This window comes from Oncorhynchus kisutch, unplaced genomic scaffold (genome assembly GCF_002021735.2).
Source record: "Oncorhynchus kisutch isolate 150728-3 unplaced genomic scaffold, Okis_V2 Okis09a-Okis19a_hom, whole genome shotgun sequence".
NCBI classification, from domain to species: Eukaryota; Metazoa; Chordata; class Actinopteri; order Salmoniformes; family Salmonidae; genus Oncorhynchus; species Oncorhynchus kisutch.
In genome coordinates this window covers 5,573,373-5,596,514 of record NW_022261985.1, presented here as the reverse complement: position 1 = coordinate 5,596,514, position 23,142 = coordinate 5,573,373, and the positions used below count along the sequence as shown (strand labels likewise).

Sequence of the window (23,142 nt, the reverse complement as noted above, 5' to 3'; positions counted from 1 at the left end):
CAACAGTCATAACAAAAGTAATCTGGAAGTTCTGAAACTGAGATGACTGAGAAGGTCGGCAAAACTATCCATGTTCAAGGTCTGCGGAGTTGTTTCTGGCGCCCTCTTGTGTCAAGCCACCACACTGCAGCAGAAGACAGCGGGCAGACCAAGGGGTGGAGCCAGTCCTGGAGGGCTGAAGAATGCCCGAAGGTGCAGGTTTTTGTTCCAGCACAGGTCTAACACACTCAATTCCCCTTTTCACAATTTAAATAGGAGACTATGATTAGTTGATGATTTTAATCAGATGTGTTAACTTACAGTTGGGATGGAACAAAAGCCTGCAACACATTGGCTCTCCAGGATGTTGGAAATTGCAGACCCTCCCTTGTATGTCGTCTCATGATGCCAGACATCTTACTACAGCTCACCATTCCTGATGTATGAGACCAAGACTGGGAGATCAAGATGATCCCCGTCTCAGACCGTTAAAACACACCTGTGGCCAAAATGAAGGACTCTGGGGTTCTCTCAGGTAGAGGGGGAGGGGAATCTTCACTCTGGTCACTGTCTGGGTCAGAGTACAGCAGGGGTTATTACCAGGGGTCAAAGGTCAAATTGACGGCAAATCAACAATCAAACGACAGCGAGAAACCGGTACATCTGAAATGGTGCCCTATTCCTAATGATTAAGTACACTACTTTTAGCCAGAGCCCTAGGTGAAGTAGTACACTACTTTTAGCCAGAGCCCTAGGTGAAGTAGTGCACTACTTTTAGCCAGAGCCCTAGGTGAAGTAGTGCACTACTTTTAGCCAGAGCCCTAGGTGAAGTAGTGCACTACTTTTAGCCAGAGCCCTAGGTGAAGTAGTGCACTACTTTTAGCCAGAGCCCTAGGTGAAGTAGTGCAGTGTAAAGACAAAGATACCATTTCAGATGCAGCCAGAGAGACGAGCTCAGAATACATCCTCCCAGATTCAGAGCCATAACCACCCCAAGACAACACGCCACAAAGCCAAGCAGAGCCAAAATCAACACCAAACCATTCAAATCATTCCCATCAAAGCTGTTTCAATCACAAGCGAAGAGATCATACATTCAGAGATCAGGTGATTTTGAGATCATGATTAGGATATCGCTCGATTCCCATCAGCTGCCTTTGATCAAAATCCCATCTCTGGGCAGTTGAGTGATTGTCAGGCCATTGTGTGTAGCGTGGCAGTATAGGAGGCTTTACAACCGTGCACACGGTTGGTTGGTACACATGCACTGCCCCCCCCCCACCACCACCACCAACACAAATCCATTCCAGCCACCCACCAATCCCCTTTCCAGGACCCACTGAAACATCTCCTGGTGCTTGGCCACTAGCCAGCTCTCGGTCACACACACGTTGCCTGCTCAGTCTGCCTCAACTCATCCAAGCCTGACCTCTCACATGCTCACAGCACTCAACTCTCCATCCTTTCCTCCCCTCCACCCCCCCCATCCTTTCCCCCCTCCATCCTTTCCTCCCCTCCATCCTTTCCTCCCCTCCACCCCCCCCCCCCCCCCATCCTTTCCCCCCTCCATCCTTTCCTCCCCTCCATCCCTTCCCCACTATCTCCATCCTTTCCTCCCCCCATCCTTTCCCCCCTCCACCCCCCCATCCTTTCCCCCCCTCCACACCCTGTTGAGACCTAGCAACATCTCTCCTGTCTGAAACACCCTGTTGAGGCCTAGCAACATTTCTCCCGTCTGAAACACCCTGTTGAGGCCTAGCAACATCTCTCCCGTCTGAAACACCCTGTTGAGGCCTAGCAACATCTCTCCCGTCTGAAACACCCTGTTGAGGCCTAGCAACATCTCTCCCGTCTGAAACACCCTGTTGAGGCATAGCAACATCTCTCGTCTGAAACACCCTGTTGAGGCCTAGCAACATCTCTCCTGTCTGAAACACCCTGTTGAGGCCTAGCAACATCTCTCCCGTCTGAAACACCCTGTTGAGGCCTAGCAACATCTCTCCCGTCTGAAACACCCTGTTGAGGCCTAGCAACATCTGTCTGAAACACCCTGTTGAGGCCTAGCAACATCTGTCTGAAACACCCTGTTGAGGCCTAGCAACATCTCTCCCATCTGAAACACCCTGTTGAGGCCTAGCAACATCTCTCCTGTCTGAAACACCCTGTTGAGGCCTAGCAACATCTCTCCCGTCTGAAACACCCTGTTGAGGCCTAGCAACATCTCTCCCGTCTGAAACACCCTGTTGAGGCCTAGCAACATCTCTCCCGTCTGAAACACCCTGTTGAGGCCTAGCAACATCTCTCCCGTCTGAAACACCCTGTTGAGGCCTAGCAACATCTCTCCCGTCTGAAACACCCTGTTGAGGCCTAGCAACATCTCTCCCGTCTGAAACACCCTGTTGAGGCCTAGCAACATCTCTCCTGTCTGAAACACCCTGTTGAGGCCTAGCAACATCTCTCCCGTCTGAAACACCCTGTTGAGGCCTAGCAACATCTCTCCTGTCTGAAACACCCTGTTGAGGCCTAGCAACATCTGTCTGAAACACCCTGTTGAGGCCTAGCAACATCTCTCCTGTCTGAAACACCCTGTTGAGGCCTAGCAACATCTGTCTGAAACACCCTGTTGAGGCCTAGCAACATCTGTCTGAAACACTCTGTTGAGGCCTAGCAACATCTGTCTGAAACACTCTGTTGAGGCCTAGCAACATCTGTCTGAAACACCCTGTTGAGGCCTAGCAACATCTCTCCTGTCTGAAACACCCTGTTGAGGCCTAGCAACATCTCTCCCGTCTGAAACACCCTGTTGAGGCCTAGCAACATCTCTCCCGTCTGAAACACCCTGTTGAGGCCTAGCAACATCTGTCTGAAACACCCTGTTGAGGCCTAGCAACATCTCTCCCGTCTGAAACACCCTGTTGAGGCCTAGCAACATCTCTCCCGTCTGAAACACCCTGTTGAGGCCTAGCAACATCTCTGTCTGAAACACCCTGTTGAGGCCTAGCAACATCTCTCCCGTCTGAAACACCCTGTTGAGGCCTAGCAACATCTCTCCTGTCTGAAACACCCTGTTGAGGCCTAGCAACATCTGTCTGAAACACCCTGTTGAGGCCTAGCAACATCTCTCCTGTCTGAAACACCCTGTTGAGGCCTAGCAACATCTGTCTGAAACACCCTGTTGAGGCCTAGCAACATCTGTCTGAAACACTCTGTTGAGGCCTAGCAACATCTGTCTGAAACTCTGTTGAGGCCTAGCAACATCTGTCTGAAACACTCTGTTGAGGCCTAGCAACATCTGTCTGAAACACCCTGTTGAGGCCTAGCAACATCTCTCCTGTCTGAAACACCCTGTTGAGGCCTAGCAACATCTCTCCCGTCTGAAACACCCTGTTGAGGCCTAGCAACATCTCTCCCGTCTGAAACACCCTGTTGAGGCCTAGCAACATCTCTCCCGTCTGAAACACCCTGTTGAGGCCTAGCAACATCATTGAGAACCAGCTCAGTCGTGGGGCAGCCGGGGGCCAGCAGAACACCAGCCCTGTTTGCACCACAGACAGATGTTAGATGAATCCATGCTTTGGCCCACAGAGCACCGCTAATGGCCCACTTCCAATGGGCTGACATGCAGGCAGACACACCTCCCCCGCCAAGCATGGAAGGGCAGAAAGCACCACATGCCATGAGCTCAGAGACATGAACAGCAGCACCCGTACACACATGATCAGATGTTTACTCATCTCACACTCAGAACATTTCACGCATTCAACAAATCATCCAATAACAAACTGACAAGTCTTACATTACCCCTCTCAACATAACCCCACCTAAGAGTTACATTACCCCTCTCAATATAACCCCATCTAAGAGTTACATTACCCCTCTCCACATAACCCCATCTAAGAGTTACATTACCCCTCAACATAACCCCACCTAAGTTACATTACCCCTCAACATAACCCCACCTAAGAGTTACATTACCCCTCTCCACATAACCCCACCTAAGAATTACATTACCCCTCTCATGTTAAGACTTACCATAAGCTGTTTCCTCCCACACAACCCATAGACAAAACCCCACCATCTTTACATAGACCCACTCAGCATCCTGTACCGTCCTGTTCTGTCCCTTCACTGTCACAGAATACTATGGTAACTCCAACTTGAGCCTGGATCTACAGCCTAAACCCTAAACCAAGGCCTGCTGGAGTCTACAGCCTAAACCAAGGCCTGCTGGAGTCTACAGCCTAAACCAAGGCCTGCTGGAGTCTACAGCCTAAACCAAGGCCTGCTGGAGTCTACAGCCTAAACCAAGGCCTGCTGGAGTCTACAGCCTAAACCAAGGCCTGCTGGAGTCTACAGCCTAAACCAAGGCCTGCTGGAGTCTACAGCCTAAACCAAGGCCTGCTGGAGTCTACAGCCTAAACCAAGGCCTGCTTGAGTCTACAGCCTAAACCAAGGCCTGCTGGAGTCTACAGACTAAACCAAGGCCTGCTGGAGTCTACAGACTAAACCCTAAACCAAGTCCTGCTGGAGCAGATGAAATATGGATCGAGACACCATCTAATAACATGGACAGTGTGGTGTGACACCATCTAATAACATGGACAGTGTGGTGTGACACCATCTAATAACATGGACAGTGTGGTGTGACACTATCGTGCCGTGGTCAGTTTATTAGCTCCAGTGAGACACCATTATGTGTGTGTGTGTGTGTGTTGTCCTCATCCTACAGCGGACTAGGACTGGGTTACCATGGTAAAATGGCAGATTACGTATTTACTGTAGTTCAGAAAATGAGTGACTATAGCAGGTCAGAGTTGGAAGAAACAATACAGAAATAATTCAGTTTATTGACACTTTGGGGGGGGGGGGGGGGGGGGGTTTACAAGACAATCATTTTAGTTCCATGGTTTAACATGTTTTATAACAATATATTCAATGTATCCAAACAGTATCTGCTTTATACATAATAAAAATGGTAATTCTCCACATAAGCAGTCCATAAGCAAGTCTGTGTGTATATAATTAGTCTATATTGCAGGCCAGTGGTCTGAAACTGTCAGTTGGACTGGTCAGTCTCCATTGTCCCTCGCAGTGGTGTGTGTTTATGTAGATCTGTGGTCTACATACCTTGTGTGTGTGTGTGTGTGTGTGTGTGTGTGGGTGTGTGTGTGTGTGTAGACAGCCTTCAACAGCCTGTCATTACAGTGTGGCCTGCCAGTGCCCTCTGGCCACGGACATAGACTCCAGCTCTCCATAAACTGATCCTAGATCTGCCTGTCAGCTGCTACTCCACCCTACAGCTGACCACAACAACCACTGACCCTTAGTCAGCCCTTATAATAGGACCCCAGCCAGACCACCTGGGTTCAAATACTATTTGAAATCTTTAACAGACTTTCAGCGTTTCTTTAGTCTTCCTGGAGATGTAAATTGATCCATTGCCCCCAGGCAAGCTCTGTCAAGCACAGATAAGGTATTTGCAATGATTTCAAATAGTGTTTGAACCCAGCTCTGACCCCCACTCCCTGCCCATCTTCTGTCCCTGTGTCTGGTCCCTAGTCTGTTTTAGTCAGTAGTACCACAGCCCAACAGAGTTAGGGAAGTAGGTTAGTTAGTAAAAGCTCTAACGTAACCACGTACTTGATTCATTTTCCGTCGGCGACCGTTGCTCGGCGATGGACATGGTCGACACCTTCCTGGGCGGGTGTTCGCCGTGGGCCGCCGTAACCGTGGCCGTAGCCTTGGAGGACCAGGAGGGTCTGGAACCCTCCCCTCCTCCATCTCCCTTCACATCAGGGAAGTCTGAGTGCAGAGGATTGGTAAAGCTCAGAGCAGTCCTGACAGGGGTGGAGGTGGAGGAGAGGGGCTGGGAAGAGGTCAGATTGGAGGTGGGGGTGCTCTCTGACCCAGCCACCAGGGCTGGAGGTGTGGGGGCTTTCTCTGGGCTGATCCAGCCTGCCTGACCCGCCTTCTCCCCCTTAAGGGGCAGGTGGTTGGGGCGGGAGGGGAGGGGTCCGAAGGCGCCCTGGTGCGTCATGTTGGGGGGCCCCCCGTCGGCCCCTGAGTCCTCAGAAAGAGAGGAACTGGAGGTGTTGGAGCGGGCCTTGAAGGCAAGGGATCTTTGCAGCCTGCTGTTACCATCGAAGCTCTTAGGACCCTCCTGTAACGGAACCTTCTGTATCTCAATACTCAGCTTCCTCTCTAGACGCACTGCCCCATCCACTGGGGAGGGGGAGGAGGGAGAGGGGGCCTGGGCAGGGGGGCCTCCTGAGGGGACACTGTCCAACGATGTCTTGTTATAGTTGTCCTTCAGGTCGGGGGACAGTTGGGCTTGTTGGGCTTTCTGGGGCTGCTGCTGTTGTTGTTGTTGTTGTGCAGAGGCCAGGACGTGGATGACCGGCTTGGGGTGGTAGCGGTCGTTGTCCTGACGTACGTTGGTGACGGTGGGGAAGGCAGAGGGGGGAGACGGGGTCAGGATGGGAGGAACCGGGCGAGGCTCTGGGGGCTGAAGGATCTCCTCTTTCACGTCCCCTTCCAACTGACTGCTGAGAGAGAGGAGACAGAGAGAGGAGACAGAGAGAGGAGACAGAGAGAGGAGACAGAGAGAGGAGACAGAGGAGACAGACACCGAGAGAGAGATAGAGAGAGAGAGAGATCGAGAAAGAGAGAGATAGAGAGAGAGAGAGATAGAGAGAGAGGGAGGAGGAGAGAGAGGGAGGAGGAGAGAGAGAGAGAGGGAGGAGGAGGAGGAGAGAGAGGGGGAGAGGGAGAGAGAGAGGGAGAGAGGAGGAGAGGGAGAGAGAGGGAGAGAGGGAGAGAGAGAGAGGGGAGGGAACGCAAGAGGCGGAGCGAGGTGAGGAGGGAGAAGGGGGGGAGAGAAGATGGGAGAGAGAAATTAAGACAGCGATAGCAATTCAAACTTCAAATTTATGCTAAAATTCTACCACTAGATGGCAGACATCAATGTACACTACAATATCGGGGCACAACATATATCTACATCAAACACAACTTCTCCAAACGTACATAATATCATGGATTTACCACAGCAATCTACCTGAAATACATCAGAACATAAGAGCAGATCATCCAATACAATGTGTGTAACAGTCACCCCGTGAACACAGGGGGCAACACAGTCACCCCGTGAACACAGGGGGCAACACAGTCACCCCGTGAACACAGGGGGCAACACAGTCACCCCGTGAACACAGGGGGCAACACAGTCACCCCGTGAACACAGGGGGCAACACAGTCACCCCGTGAACACAGGGGGCAACACAGTCACCCCGTGAACACAGGGGGGCAACACAGTCACCCCGTGAACACAGGGGGCAACACAGTCACCCCGTGAACACAGGGGGCAACACAGTCACCCCGTGAACACAGGGGGCAACACAGTCACCCCGTGAACACAGGGGGCAACACAGTCACCCCGTGAACACAGGGGGCAACACAGTCACCCCGTGAACACAGGGGGCAACACAGTCACCCCGTGAACACAGGGGGCAACACAGTCACCCCGTGAACACAGGGGGCAACACAGTCACCCCGTGAACACAGGGGGCAACACAGTCACCCCGTGAACACAGGGGGCAACACAGTCACCCCGTGAACACAGGGGGCAACACAGTCACCCCGTGAACACAGGGGGCAACACAGTCACCCCGTGAACACAGGGGGCAACACAGTCACCCCGTGAACACAGGGGGCAACAGTCACCCCGTAAACACAGGGGGTAACACAGTCACCCAGTGAACACAGGGGTAGTAGCACAGTAGACCTCCAATGTGACATAACACATGGCTGAATGGAACTCAGATCAGTCGACCAGCCTTTCTTTCCAGGAAACTGAGGTTGTCTGCTAGAGTGGGTGACATGGTAACCACGGTAACCACAGGGGGATGGAACATTCAGCTCTTCAGAAAGGTGTGTGAACTGTCAAGTTCCATCTCCTGAACTCTCACACTTTCAGCAGGACGTGGACGTGTGCCAAATAAAGATCACATGATGACAAACGCAGGTTAATGCCCTGCACATGACTGTGCAGCACACACACACACAGTCAGTGTGTTCTCAGAGAGACTACAGTCAGCTGGCTAGGAGCACAGTCAGCTGGCTAGGAGCACAGTCAGCTGGCTAGGAGTACAGTCAGCTGGCTAGGAGTACAGTCAGCTGGCTAGGAGTACAGTCAGCTGGCTAGGAGTACAGTCAGCTGGCTAGGAGTACAGTCAGCTGGCTAGGAGCACAGTCAGCTGGCTAGGAGCACAGTCAGCTGGCTAGGAGTACAGTCAGCTGGCTAGGAGTACAGTCAGTGTGTTCTCAGAGAGACTACAGTCAGCTGGCTAGGAGCACAGTCAGCTGGCTAGGAGCACAGTCAGCTAGGAGCACAGTCAGCTGGCTAGGAGCACAGTCAGCTAGGAGCACAGTCAGCTAGGAGCACAGTCAGCTGGCTAGGAGCACAGTCAGCTAGGAGCACAGTCAGCTGGCTAGGAGCACAGTCAGCTAGGAGCACAGTCAGCTAGGAGCACAGTCAGCTGGCTAGGAGCACAGTCAGCTGGCTAGGAGCACAGTCAGCTAGGAGCACAGTCAGCTGGCTAGGAGTACAGTCAGCTGGCTAGGAGCACAGTCAGCTAGGCAGGTAAGGGAGCACAGTCAGCTAGGAGCACAGTCAGCTAGGAGCACAGTCAGCTAGGAGCACAGTCAGCTAGGAGCACAGTCAGCTAGGAGCACAGTCAGCTAGGAGCACAGTCAGCTGGCTAGGAGCACAGTCAGCTGGCTAGGAGCACAGTCAGCTGGCTAGGAGCACAGTCAGCTGGCTAGGAGCACAGTCAGCTGGCTAGGAGCACAGTCAGCTAGGAGCACAGTCAGCTGGCTAGGAGTACAGTCAGCTAGGAGCACAGTCAGCTGGCTAGGAGCACAGTCAGCTGGCTAGGAGCACAGTCAGCTGGCTAGGAGCACAGTCAGCTGGCTAGGAGCACAGTCAGCTGGCTAGGAGCACAGTCAGCTGGCTAGGAGCACAGTCAGCTGGCTAGGAGCACAGTCAGCTGGCTAGGAGTACAGTCAGCTAGGAGTACAGTCAGCTAGGAGTACAGTCAGCTAGGAGCACAGTCAGCTAGGAGCACAGTCAGCTGGCTAGGAGCACAGTCAGCTGGCTAGGAGCACAGTCAGCTGGCTAGGAGCACAGTCAGCTAGGAGCACAGTCAGCTGGCTAGGAGCACAGTCAGCTGGCTAGGAGCACAGTCAGCTGGCTAGGAGCACAGTCAGCTGGCTAGGAGCACAGTCAGGCAAGTGGCTTGAAGATCTCTGTTACGGTCAGTAGCTTCAGGTAACTGTCAAAATAAATAAAACCCCAACATAAAGTGGTTTAATAGGGTGTTGGGGCACCACGAGCCAGAACAGCTTTACTGCACCTTGGCATAGATTCTACAAGTGTCTGGTAGTCTATTGGAGGGACGGGACACCATCCTTCCACAAGAAATTACATCATTTGGGGTTCTGCTGATAGTGGTGGAAAACACTGTCTCAGTCACTGCTTCAGAATCTACCATAAATGTTCAATTAGGTTGAAATCTTGTGACTGACACACAAACACACACTAACCCCCCCCATGCTACTTTGAGACTCAAAGTCACTGAGATCTCTTCTTCTAGCCATGGTAGCCAAGATAATGGGCAACTGGGTATTGTTATACATGACCCTAAGCATGATGGGATGTTAATTGCTTAATTAACTCAGGAACCAGCCTGTATGGACCACACATTCAATATACTCTGTGTCCTCATTTACTCAAGTGTCTCCTTTATTTTGTCAGGTACCTGTATGTTGTTGATGAGTAGGGCATGATGGGATCTTTGAGGGCAGAATATCACAGCTGTTCCTGTCTATTGATCTGAACAAGCTCAGAACATAGAACAACCTAGATGGTGCTGATGACAACCACAGAGCTCCTAATATAACATTACTGAGGGTTTGATTCACGCACTGTTCACACGTACGGAGTACAGGTCCTAGACCAGAAAGAGCCTCCAGTACTGAGTTCAGGTCCTAGACCAGAAAGAGCCTCCAGTACTGAGTTCAGGTCCTAGACCAGAAAGAGCCTCCAGTACTGAGTACAGGTCCTAGACCAGAAAGAGCCTCCAGTACTGAGTTCAGGTCCTAGACCAGAAAGCGTCTCCAGTACTGAGTGCAGGTCCTAGACCAGACCATAGATGTGACTTTTGGGGGCGTGATGACATGGTGATGGGGTGACACTGAGAATGTGTGTGAGGACCATGATTCACTGTGTCTGACCTTGAGTCCCTGATGAATTCCAGCCATATCTAGACACTGGTGAACACACACACACACACTCACTCAAAACATCCCCCACACACACTAAATACACACTCAAAACAACCCCCCCCACACACACACACTAAATACACACTCAAAACATCAAATCAAATAGTATTAGTCACATGCGCTGAATAGAACCGGTATAGACTTGACAGTGAAGTGCTTCCTTACGAGCCCCTAACCGACAGCGCAGTCTCAGAAAACACGGAGAAGAAGATTTAAAGTAACAAGTAATTAAAGAGCAGCAGTGAAATAACAACAATGTATACAGGGGGGTGCCGGTACAGAGTCAAAACATCCACACACACACAGGAATGTTGGGTGGACGGCAGCCTAACGGTCGGAGCGTCTCTCAGGGGAAGTTGGGATATGCAAAAAAAAACATACTTCCAATTGTGTGAAATAGGAGCAATATAAGCACCCACCTATGAGGAGGATTCCTGTATAAATAGCCCTAGGAATCCATTCATGGTGCTGAATATGTAGAACAATTCAGCTTGTGACATTGTTTTCTTAGTCTTATTGACTGGCTCCCTTTAGAACCAAAACAACCCATTCCAAAGATTAGAAACATACCTGGCTAACCAGTAATGACTGACTGAAGGAGAGAGACCCTTGACTTTATACTGGCCAGAGAGAGAGAGAAAGAGACAGACAGAGGGACAGAGAGACAGAGAGAGAGACCGCGAGAGAGACAGAGAGAGAGAGAGACAGAGAGAGATTTATTTATTTAACACAGAGACAGATGGACAGAGAGAGACATACAGAGACAGAGAGAGACAGAGAGAGAGAGACAGAGAGACATACAGAGACAGAGAGAGACAGAGAGAGATTTATTTATTTAACACAGAGACAGATGGACAGAGAGAGACATACAGAGACAGAGAGAGACAGAGAGAGAGAGACAGACAGAGAGAGACAGAGAGAGAGAGACAGAGAGACATACAGAGACAGAGAGAGACAGAGAGAGAGAGACAGAGAGAGAGAGACAGAGAGAGAGCGACAGATGGACAGAGACGGACAGAGAGAGAGAGAGACAGAGAGAGAGACAGAGAGAGAGAGAGAGAGAGACAGAGAGAGAGAGAGACAGAGAGAGAGAGACAGAGAGAGAGAGAGACAGAGAGAGAGAGAGACAGAGAGAGAGAGAGACAGAGAGAGAGAGAGACAGAGAGACAGAGAGACAGAGAGACAGAGAGAGAGAGAGAGAGACAGAGAGAGAGAGACAGAGAGAGACACCGAGAGCTCAGCAGGAGGCTGAGATGATGTGGTTCCACATCAGACAAACCGCAGGCTAGAACACCAACCAGGGCTGAGTATATACAGTGTTGTTGAATACGTGATGAAGTCACTGTACCTGCGTACGCGGGGTGGTTTGGGCGGCGGTGTGTCCCATCTCTCCTCGTCTGAGTGGTGTCCAGCTTTCTCTGGGCTGAGCCCATCGTCCTGAGGAGGAGAAGAAACAGAGGGATGAAGAAAATAAGAAAATGAAAACTTTAGCGAATGTAGCGTTTATCATTTGGGTCTGTCTGCACTGGTTCTAATAACAGCAAGGCAACATGGTTTCCAGTCCTGTTCATATCATCACTGGGGTTTCCTATACATGGTCCCAGGGGCTGGCTGAACAGTAGGCGTGTGTGCAGCGTCCAAACCTATATGGAACACGATGAGGTAAAAAGGTCAGCTCAGGTCACCCTGGTCATGTGTGCCAGTGTGTGTGGTGTGTGTGGCTATTGGTCCTGCCATTGTCCCAGTCTTCTGTTCCTAAATAGGGAGGTTACACTGGGTAGTCTGTGTCCAAACAGTGTTTATGTGTAAAAGCATTTGTTGCTAACTAGTTGCTAAACATAGCCAACAGTGGGACTATAGATGTGCCTGTATAGACATGATTACAGTACACAGAATACACACTAGAGGTCGACCGATTAAATCGTAATGGCCGATTAATTAGGGCCGATTTCAAGTTTTCATAACAATCGGAAATCGGTATTTTTGGGCGCTGATTTTTATTTATTTAACATTTTACATCTTTATTTAACGAGGCAAGTCAGTTCAGAACACATTCTTATTTCCAATGACGGCCTGGGAACGTTCTGCCTCAGGGGCAGAACGACAGATTTTTACCATGTCAGCTCGGGGGATCCAATCTTGCAACCTTTACAGTTATACGCTCCAACGCTCTAACCACCTGCCTCTCATTGCACCCCATGAGGAGACTGCCTGTTACGCGAATGCAGTAAGCCAAGGTAAGTTGCTAGCTAGCATTAAACTTATATTATAAAAATCAATCAACGACTGTCGTTGCTCCAATGTGTACCTAACCATAAAAAGCAATGCCTTTCTTAAAATCAGTACACCAGTATATATTTTGAAACCTGCATATTTAGCTAAAAGAAATCCAGGTTAGCAGGCAATATTAACCAGGTGAAATTGTGTCACTTCTCTAGCGTTCATTGCACACGGAGTCAGGGTATATTTTTTTGAGCAGTGTATATAGAGATCTTGGGGCCGAAACCGGTGCCCCCTGTATATAGCCTCGTTAATCTTGTTACTTTTTATTTTAGCCTACTTTGTAAATATTTTCTTCTTGAACTGCACTGTTGGTTAAGGGCTTGTGAGAAAGCATTTCACGGTAAAGTCTACACTCACTCGCATTAACATCTGCTAACCGTGTGTATGTGACCATTAACATCTGCTAACCGTGTGTATGTGACCATTAACATCTGCTAACCGTGTGTATGTGACCATTAACATCTGCTAACCGTGTGTATGTGACCATTAACATCTGCTAACCGTGTGTATGTGACCATTAACATCTGCTAACCGTGTGTATGTGACCATTAACATCTGCTAACCGTGTGTATGTGACCATTAACATCTGCTAACCGTGTGTATGTGACCATTAACATCTGCTAACCGTGTGTATGTGACCATTAACATCTGCTAACCGTGTGTATGTGACCATTAACATCTGCTAACCGTGTGTATGTGACCATTAACATCTGCTAACCGTGTGTATGTGACCAATAACATCTGCTAACCGTGTGTATGTGACCATTAACATCTGCTAACCGTGTGTATGTGACCATTAACATCTGCTAACCGTGTGTATGTGACCATTAACATCTGCTAACCGTGTGTATGTGACCATTAACATCTGCTAACCGTGTGTATGTGGCCATTAACATCTGCTAACCGTGTGTATGTGACCAATAACATCTGCTAACCGTGTGTATGTGACCATTAACATCTGCTAACCGTGTGTATGTGACCATTAACATCTGCTAACCGTGTGTATGTGACCATTAACATCTGCTAACCGTGTGTATGTGACCATTAACATCTGCTAACCGTGTGTATGTGACCATTAACATCTGCTAACCGTGTGTATGTGACCATTAACATCTGCTAACCGTGTGTATGTGACCATTAACATCTGCTAACCGTGTGTATGTGACCATTAACATCTGCTAACCGTGTGTATGTGACCATTAACATCTGCTAACCGTGTGTATGTGACCAATAACATCTGCTAACCGTGTGTATGTGACCATTAACATCTGCTAACCGTGTGTATGTGACCATTAACATCTGCTAACCGTGTGTATGTGACCATTAACATCTGCTAACCGTGTGTATGTGGCCATTAACATCTGCTAACCGTGTGTATGTGGCCATTAACATCTGCTAACCGTGTGTATGTGACCAATAACATCTGCTAACCGTGTGTATGTGACCATTAACATCTGCTAACCGTGTGTATGTGACCATTAACATCTGCTAACCGTGTGTATGTGACCATTAACATCTGCTAACCGTGTGTATGTGACCATTAACATCTGCTAACCGTGTGTATGTGACCATTAACATCTGCTAACCGTGTGTATGTGACCATTAACATCTGCTAACCATGTGTATGTGACCATTAACATCTGCTAACCGTGTGTATGTGACCATTAACATCTGCTAACCGTGTGTATGTGACCATTAACATCTGCTAACCGTGTGTATGTGACCATTAACATCTGCTAACCATGTGTATGTGACCATTAACATCTGCTAACCATGTGTATGTGACCATTAACATCTGCTAACCGTGTGTATGTGACCATTAACATCTGCTAACCATGTGTATGTGACCAATAACATCTGCTAACCGTGTGTATGTGACCATTAACATCTGCTAACCATGTGTATGTGACCATTAACATCTGCTAACCGTGTGTATGTGACCAATAACATCTGCTAATCATGTGTATGTGACCATTAACATCTGCTAACCATGTGTATGTGACCATTAACATCTGCTAACCATGTGTATCAAATCAAATCAAATGTATTTATATAGCCCTTCGTACATCAGCTGATATCTCAAAGTGCTGTACAGAAACCCAGCCTAAAACCCCAAACAGCAAGCAATGCAGGTGTAGAAGCACTAACATCTGCTAACCATGTGTATGTGACCATTAACATCTGCTAACCATGTGTATGTGACCATTAACATCTGCTAACCATGTGTATGTGACAAATAAAATTGGATTTTGATTTGACTTGTTGTATTCAGCATTTCACGGTAAAGTCTACACTTGTTGTATTCGGCGCATGTGTCAAATACATTTTGATTTGATTTATCGTGTGACAGTTATTTCTCTCGCTTGGCCTCTGTTGGTCATCGTGGAGTAACATCCTGTCTTTCTTTAGCTTCGCACACATCCTCTCTGTGTGTGTGTGTGTGTGTGTGAGAGAGTCAGTGTTTGTGTGATACAGTAATTAAATCCCAGCCAGAGTGAAAGTGTGTGTCTGTGTGTTCTGCCAGACAGATGTTCTGTAGGGAAGAAGAGAGAGGCAGAGGACCTAATTAAAGCAAATGGGTAGGGTCTCTCCCTCCCTCCCTCCCTCCCCATTCTATTCCTTCTTTCCCCAGACTCCTCAACAGGCTGCTGTGATAGCAGGAAGAGAGCAACAGACAGTTCTGCCACACCTTGAGGCCAGTCAAATTCTTAGAACACAGCCCTGTCTGTCTGTCTGTCTGTCTGTCTGTCTGTCTGTCTGTCTGTCTGTGTTCGCAGAACTCTCTGACCAGCCCATCTGCTCAGTGAATCAGTTTAGAAGCTCTTATTGTTGTGAGTTAATAACATTTCCTGGAGACAAAAAGTACAGTGTGTTTAAGAGGGAGAAAGAGTGTGTGTGTGTGTGTGTGTGTGTGTGTGTGTGTGTGTGTGTGTGTGTGTGTGTGTGTGTGAGAGAGAGAGAGAGAGGAAGGGAGGGATTGTGTGTGTGTCCAGTGTGTTTGTGTGTGACACAGAATGAGTGAGTGAGGGAGAGAGTGATTGCAGAGAGCAGTTGGTAATGGGGCAACATGGCCAGCCGTTCTGTTTCTGAGAAGGAATTTGGAACCTGAAGCACTTCAGAGGAGACAGACATTTGTTAGTGTTGTGGGGGAGTGAGTTGTGATGGGGTGCTGTGGGGGAGTGAGTTGTGATGGGGTGCTGTGGGGGAGTGAGTTGTGATGGGGGTGCTGTGGGGGAGTGAGTGTGATGGGGTGCTGTGGGGGAGTGAGTTGTGATGGGGTGCTGTGGGTGAGTGAGTTGTGATGGGGTGCTGTGGGGGAGTGAGTTGTGATGGGGTGCTGTGGGGGAGTGAGTTGTGATGGGGTGCTGTGGGGGAGTGAGTGTGATGGGGTGCTGTGGGGGAGTGAGTTGTGATGGGGTGCTGTGGGGGAGTGAGTTGTGATGGGGTGCTGTGGGGGAGTGAGTTGTGATGGGGTGCTGTGGGGGAGTGAGTTGTGATGGGGTGCTGTGGGGGAGTGAGTTGTGATGGGGTGCTGTGGGGGAGTGAGTTGTGATGGGGTGCTGTGGGGGAGTGAGTTGTGATGGGGTGCTGTGGGGGAGTGAGTTGTGATGGGGTGCTGTGGGGGAGTGAGTGTGATGGGGTGCTGTGGGGGAGTGAGTGTGATGGGGTGCTGTGGGGGAGTGAGTGTGATGGGGTGCTGTGGGGGAGTGAGTGTGATGGGGTGCTGTGGGGGAGTGAGTGTGATGGGGTGCTGTGGGGGAGTGAGTGTGATGGGGTGCTGTGGGGGAGTGAGTGTGATGGGGTGCTGTGGGGGAGTGAGTGTGATGGGGTGCTGTGGGGGAGTGAGTTGTGATGGGGTGCTGTGGGGGAGTGAGTTGTGATGGGGTGCTGTGGGGGAGTGAGTGTGATGGGGTGCTGTGGGGGAGTGAGTTGTGATGGGGTGTTGTGGGGAGTGAGTTGTGATGGGGTGTTGTGGGGAGTGAGTGTGATGGGGTGTTGTGGGGGAGTGAGTGTGATGGGTGCTGTGGGGGAGTGCGTGTGATGGGGTGCTGTGGGGGAGTGAGTGTGATGGGGTGCTATGGGGGAGTGAGTGTGATGGGGTGCTGTGGGGGAGTGAGTGTGATGGGGTGCTGTGGGGGAGTGAGTGTGATGGGGTGCTGTGGGGGAGTGAGTGTGATGGGGTGCTGTGGGGGAGTGAGTGTGATGGGGTGCTGTGAGATGGGGAAGAAGAACCAGAATATTGTCTAGTTCGAGCGGTGAAGCCATCTAGGTAGAGATGGCAAGTATTTGGGAGGTATTGGGGTTGTGCGAGGTAGAAATGTAATGTTATACGTGGTGGTGCAGTAATGTAATGTTATACGTGGTGGTGCAGTAATGTTATACGTGGTGGTGCAGTAATGTAATGTTATACGTGGTGGTGCAGTAATGTAATACGTGGTGGTGCAGTAATGTAATGTTATACGTGGTGGTGCAGTAATGTTATACGTCGTGGTGCAGTAATGTTATACGTGGTGGTGCAGTAATGTAATGTTATACGTGGTGGTGCAGTAATGTAATGTTATACGTGGTGGTGCAGTAATGTTATACGTGGTGGTGCAGTAATGTAATACGTGGTGGTGCAGTAATGTAATGTTATACGTGGTGGTGCAGTAATGTAATGTTATACGTGGTGGTGCTGTAATGTTATACGTGGTGGTGCAGTAATGTTATACGTGGTGGTGCAGTAATGTTATACGTGGTGGTGCAGTAATGTTATACGTGGTGGTGCAGTAATGTAATGTTATACGTGGTGGTGCAGTAATGTAATGTTATACGTGGTGGTGCTGTAATGTAATGTTATACGTGGCGGTGCTGTAATGTAATGTTATACGTGGTGGTGCAGTAATGTTATACGTGGTGGTGCAGTAATGTTATACGTGGTGGTGCTGTAATGTAATGTTATACGTGGTGGTGCAGTAATGTAATGTTATATGTTGTGTAGAGAAATGCTCACCATGGCATTGTGGGGCTCTGAGGAGCTGTAGTGTGTTGGGGGGTAGTGTAGTGTTAGGGGGTAGTGTAGTGTTAGGGTAGTGTAGTGTTAGGGGGTAGTGTAGTGTTAGGGGGTAGTGTAGTGTTAGGGGGTAGTGTAGTGTTAGGGTAGTGTAGTGTTAGGGTAGTGTAGTGTTAGGGTAGTGTAGTGTTAGGGTAGTGTAGTGTTAGGGTAGTGTAGTGTTAGGGTAGTGTAGTGTTAGGGTAGTGTAGTGTTAGGGTAGTGTAGTGTTAGGGTAGTGTTGGGATAGTTCTCACCATGCCACCATGGATCTCTGAGTTGGTGGGGCTCTCCAGGATCTGCAGCTGTTTCTCAAAGAGCTGAGAGATGGCTCTGTGAACCAACTCATACTGTTCCTATAGGAGATGGAGGGAGAGAGGGGAGGGAGAGAAGGGACAGAAAGTGGACAGTGAGTGAACCACAACAAGACTCAGATACTCAGTCCATATTCCCCTGAACCACGGCTACAAATTAGGGGAAAATCAAGATTCTTTCCTATTGATCTCTTTGTCAAGAATAAGAAAATTGCATTTGAAAAAGGTCAAGTTTTTGCTATGAGTCAGTGAGGTAATCTTGGTAACCACAGGCTGTTATCCCCACAGACGGGCAGGGCCACGACGTTCTAATGCCCACTGGTATTATACAGCAACACAGAACACTATGAAGACAGCACTTCTATACATATTAAACCATGGAGACACAGACACAGCACACTATGAAGACAGCACTTATATACATATTAAACCATGGAGAAGCAGACACAGCAACACAGAACGCCACATTACCTTGGTCTGAACAGCTGAACGCCACATTACCTTGGTCTGAACAGCTGAACGCCACATTACCTTGGTCTGAACAGCTGAACGCCACATTACCTTGGTTTGAACAGTAGAACGCCACATTACCTTGGTCTGAACAGCTGAACGCCACATTACCTTGGTCTGAACAGCTGAACGCCACATTACCTTGGTTTGAACAGTAGAACGCCACATTACCTTGGTTTGAACAGTAGAACGCCACATTACCTTGGTTTGAACAGTAGAACGCCACATTACCTTGGTGTGAACAGCTGAACGCCACATTACCTTGGTTTGAAGAGTAGAACGCCACATTACCTTGGTGTGAACAGCAGAACGCCACATTACCTGGGTCTGAACAGCTGAACGCCACATTACCTTGGTTTGAACAGTAGAACGCCACATTACCTTGGTGTGAACAGTAGAACGCCACATTACCTTGGTCTGAACAGCAGAACGCCACATTACCTGGGTCTGAACAGCTGAACGCCACATTACCTGGGTCTGAACAGCAGAACGCCACATTACCTGGGTCTGAACAGCAGAACGCCACATTAGCTGGGTCTGAACAGCAGAACGCCACATTACCTGGGTCTGAACAGCTGAACGCCACATTACCTGGGTCTGAACAGCAGAACGCCACATTACCTGGGTCTGAACAGCAGAACGCCACATTAGCTGGGTCTGAACAGCAGAACGCCACATTACCTGGGTCTGAACAGCAGAACGCCACATTAGCTGGGTCTGAACAGCAGAACGCCACATTAGCTGGGTCTGAACAGCAGAACGCCACATTACCTGGGTCTGAACAGCAGAACGCCACATTACCTAGGTCTGAACAGCAGAACGCCACATTACCTGGGTCTGAACAGCAGAACGCCACATTACCTGGGTCTGAACAGCAGAACGCAACATTACCTGGGTCTGAACAGCAGAACGCCACATTACCTGGGTCTGAACAGCAGAACGCCACATTACCTGGGTCTGAACAGCAGAACGCCACATTACCTGGGTCTGAACAGCAGAACGCCACAATCCCTTGGTCTGAACAGCAGAACGCCACATTACTTGGGTCTGAACAGCAGAACGCCACATTACCTGGGTCTGAACAGCAGAACGCCACATTACTTGGGTCTGAACAGCAGAACGCCACATTACCTGGGTCTGAACAGCAGAACGCCACATTACCTGGGTCTGAACAGCAGAACGCCACATTATCTGGGACTGAACGCCACATTACCTTGGTCTGAACAGCTGAACGCCACATTACCTGGGTCTGAACAGCAGAACGCCACATTATCTGGGACTGAACGCCACATTACCTTGGTCTGAACAGCAGAACGCCACATTACCTTGGTCTGAACAGCAGAACGCCACATTACCTGGGTCTGAACAGCTGAACGCCACATTACCTGGGTCTGAACAGCAGAACGCCACATTACCTGGGTCTGAACAGCAGAACGCCACATTAGCTGGGTCTGAACAGCAGAACGCCACATTACCTGGGTCTGAACAGCAGAACGCCACATTAGCTGGGTCTGAACAGCAGAACGCCACATTAGCTGGGTCTGAACAGCAGAACGCCACATTACCTGGGTCTGAACAGCAGAACGCCACATTACCTAGGTCTGAACAGCAGAACGCCACATTACCTGGGTCTGAACAGCAGAACGCCACATTACCTGGGTCTGAACAGCAGAACGCAACATTACCTGGGTCTGAACAGCAGAACGCCACATTACCTGGGTCTGAACAGCAGAACGCCACATTACCTGGGTCTGAACAGCAGAACGCCACATTACCTGGGTCTGAACAGCAGAACGCCACAATCCCTTGGTCTGAACAGCAGAACGCCACATTACTTGGGTCTGAACAGCAGAACGCCACATTACCTGGGTCTGAACAGCAGAACGCCACATTACTTGGGTCTGAACAGCAGAACGCCACATTACCTGGGTCTGAACAGCAGAACGCCACATTACCTGGGTCTGAACAGCAGAACGCCACATTATCTGGGACTGAACGCCACATTACCTTGGTCTGAACAGCTGAACGCCACATTACCTGGGTCTGAACAGCAGAACGCCACATTATCTGGGACTGAACGCCACATTACCTTGGTCTGAACAGCAGAACGCCACATTACCATTGGTCTGAACAGCTGAACGCCACATTACCTTGGTCTGAACAGCAGAATGCCTCTGTGTTCTCATCTCCTGAATCAGCCGGAACACGTTGAAGTCTTCTGGAATCTTCTACAAACCAACAAGAACAATACACTCAGTGGTCTATCTGTGCTCCAGGAAACAGCAAAGGCTGTGTGTGTTTCATATTGTACGTACCCCAGCCTTTAGTAGGTTCCATGTGTAGTCTATAGCACAGATGGCGCCTGTCCTCCCACAGCCAGCACTGTCAACACACAACAACAATCAGAAAGAAACAGAATGCACAGCCTAGAGACACAGACTACATCTCACAGCTTCCATTAGGCTTGGTGGATTTACAGCCTAGAGACACACAGACTACATCTCACAGCTTCCATTAGGCTTGGTGGATTTACAGCCTAGAGACACAGACTACATCTCACAGCTTCCATTAGGCTTGGTGGGTTTACAGCCTAGAGACACAGCCTACATCTCACAGCTTCCATTAGGCTTGGTGGATTTACAGCCTAGAGACACAGACTACATCTCACAGCTTCCATTAGGCTTGGTGGATTTACAGCCTAGAGACACAGACTACATCTCACAGCTTCCATTAGGCTTGGTGGATTTACAGCCTAGAGACACACAGACTACATCTCACAGCTTCCATTAGGCTTGGTGGATTTACAGCCTAGAGACACAGACTACATCTCACAGCTTCCATTAGGCTTGGTGGATTTACAGCCTAGAGACACAGACTACATCTCACAGCTTCCATTAGGCTTGGTGGATTTACAGCCTAGAGACACAGACTACATCTCACAGATTCCATTAGGCTTGGTGGATTTACAGCCTAGAGACACACAGCCTACATCTCACAGCTTCCATTAGGCTTGGTGGATTTACAGCCTAGAGACAGACTACATCTCACAGATTCCATTAGGCTTGGTGGATTTACAGCCGGAACTAACATTCAGAGAGTGTATGTTCTTAGCTACGGTGTACAGTGAGGGAGGAAAAGTATTTGATCCTCTGCCGATTTTGTACGTTATAGTAGGTAGTAGGTTTATTTGAACAGTGAGAGACAGAATAACAACAAAAAAATCCAGAAAATGTATTTTAAAAGAGGGAAATAAGTATTTGACCTCCTCTCAGAAAGACTTCTGGCTCCCAGGTGTCTTTTATACAGGTAACAAACTGAGATTAGGAGCACACTCTTAAAGGGAGTGCTCCTAATCTCAGTTTGTTACCTGTATAAAAGACACCTGTCCACAGAAGCAATCAATCAATCAGATTCCAAACTCTCCTCCATGGCCAAGACCAAAGAGCTCTCCAAGGATGTCAGGGACAAGATTGTAGACCTACACAAGGCTGGAATGAGCTACAAGACCATCGCCAAGCAGCTTGGTGAGAAGATGACAAGTTGGTGCGATTATTCGCAAATGGAAGAAACACAAAAGAACTGTCAATTTCCCTCGGCCTGGGGCGCCATGCAAGATCTCACCTCGTGGAGTTGCAATGATCATGAGAACGGTGAGGAATCAGCCCAGAACTACACGGGAGGATCTTGTCAATGATCTCAAGGCAGCTGGGACCATAGTCACCAAGAAAACAATTGGTAACACATTACGCCGTGAAGGACTGAAATCCTGCAGCGCCCGCAAGGTCCCCCTGCTCAAGAAAGAACAGATACATGCCCGTCTGAAGTTTGCCAATGAACATCTGAATGATTCAGAGGACAACTGGGTGGAAGTGTTGTGGTCAGATGAGACCAAAATGGAGGAAAACTGCCTATGACCCCAAGAACACCATCCTCACCGTCAAACATGGAGGTGGAAACATTATGCTTTGGGGGTGTTTTTCTGCTAAGGGGACAGGACAACTTGGACAGGGCCATGTACCGTCAAATCTTGGGTGAGAACCTCCTTTCCTCAGCCAGGGCATTGAAAACAGGTCTGGGATGGGTATTCCAGCATGACAATGACCCAAAACACACAGCCAAGGCAACAAAGGAGTGGCTCAAGAAGAAGCACATTAAGGTCCTGGAGTGGCCTAGCCAGTCTCCAGACCTTAATCCCATTGAAAATCTGTGGAGGGAGCTGAAGGTTCGAGTTGCCAAACGTCAACCTCGAAACCTTAATGACTTGGAGAAGATCTGCAAAGAGGAGTGGGACAAAATCCCTCCTGAGATGTGTGAAAACCTGGTGGCCAACTACAAGAAACGTCTGACCTCTGATTGCCAACAAGGGTTTTGCCACCAAGTACTAAGTCATGTTTTGCAGAGGGGTCAAATACTTATTTCCCTCATTAAAATACAAATCAATTAAACCATTTTTTGACATGCGTTTTTCTGGATTTTTTTGTGGTTATTCTGTCTCTCACTGTTCAAATAAACCTACCATTAAAATTATAGACTTTGTCAGTGGGCAAATGTACAAAATCAGCAGGGGATCAAATACTTATCCCCCTCACTGTATAAACTCAGCAAAAAAAGAAACGTCCCTTTTTCCAGGACCCTGTCTTTCAAAGATATTTGGATTACTATGAATTAACTTCACAGATC

The 23,142-nt window shown here is 49.0% G+C and overlaps 1 protein-coding gene across 4 annotated transcripts in view; it reads right to left on the bottom strand.

Annotated features, from left to right (window-relative positions):
• LOC109885974 (tyrosine-protein phosphatase non-receptor type 12) overlaps positions 1 to 23,142 on the bottom strand; it is an 89,590-nt gene that overhangs the window by 13,312 nt on the left and 53,136 nt on the right. Inside the window, exons 9-14 of one of the 4 annotated variants that reach the window (XM_031815212.1) lie at positions 20,778 to 20,844; positions 20,613 to 20,690; positions 17,896 to 17,994; positions 11,672 to 11,760; positions 5,620 to 6,524; positions 479 to 550 (exon numbers count right to left, since the gene is read on the bottom strand). In XM_031815212.1, coding sequence (XP_031671072.1) covers positions 479 to 550; positions 5,620 to 6,524; positions 11,672 to 11,760; positions 17,896 to 17,994; positions 20,613 to 20,690; positions 20,778 to 20,844 — 1,310 coding nt within the window. The remainder of the gene's footprint in view (positions 1 to 478; positions 551 to 5,619; positions 6,525 to 11,671; positions 11,761 to 17,895; positions 17,995 to 20,612; positions 20,691 to 20,777; positions 20,845 to 23,142) is intronic. The other 3 variants (XM_031815213.1, XM_031815214.1, XM_031815215.1) reach the window with 3 other exon arrangements.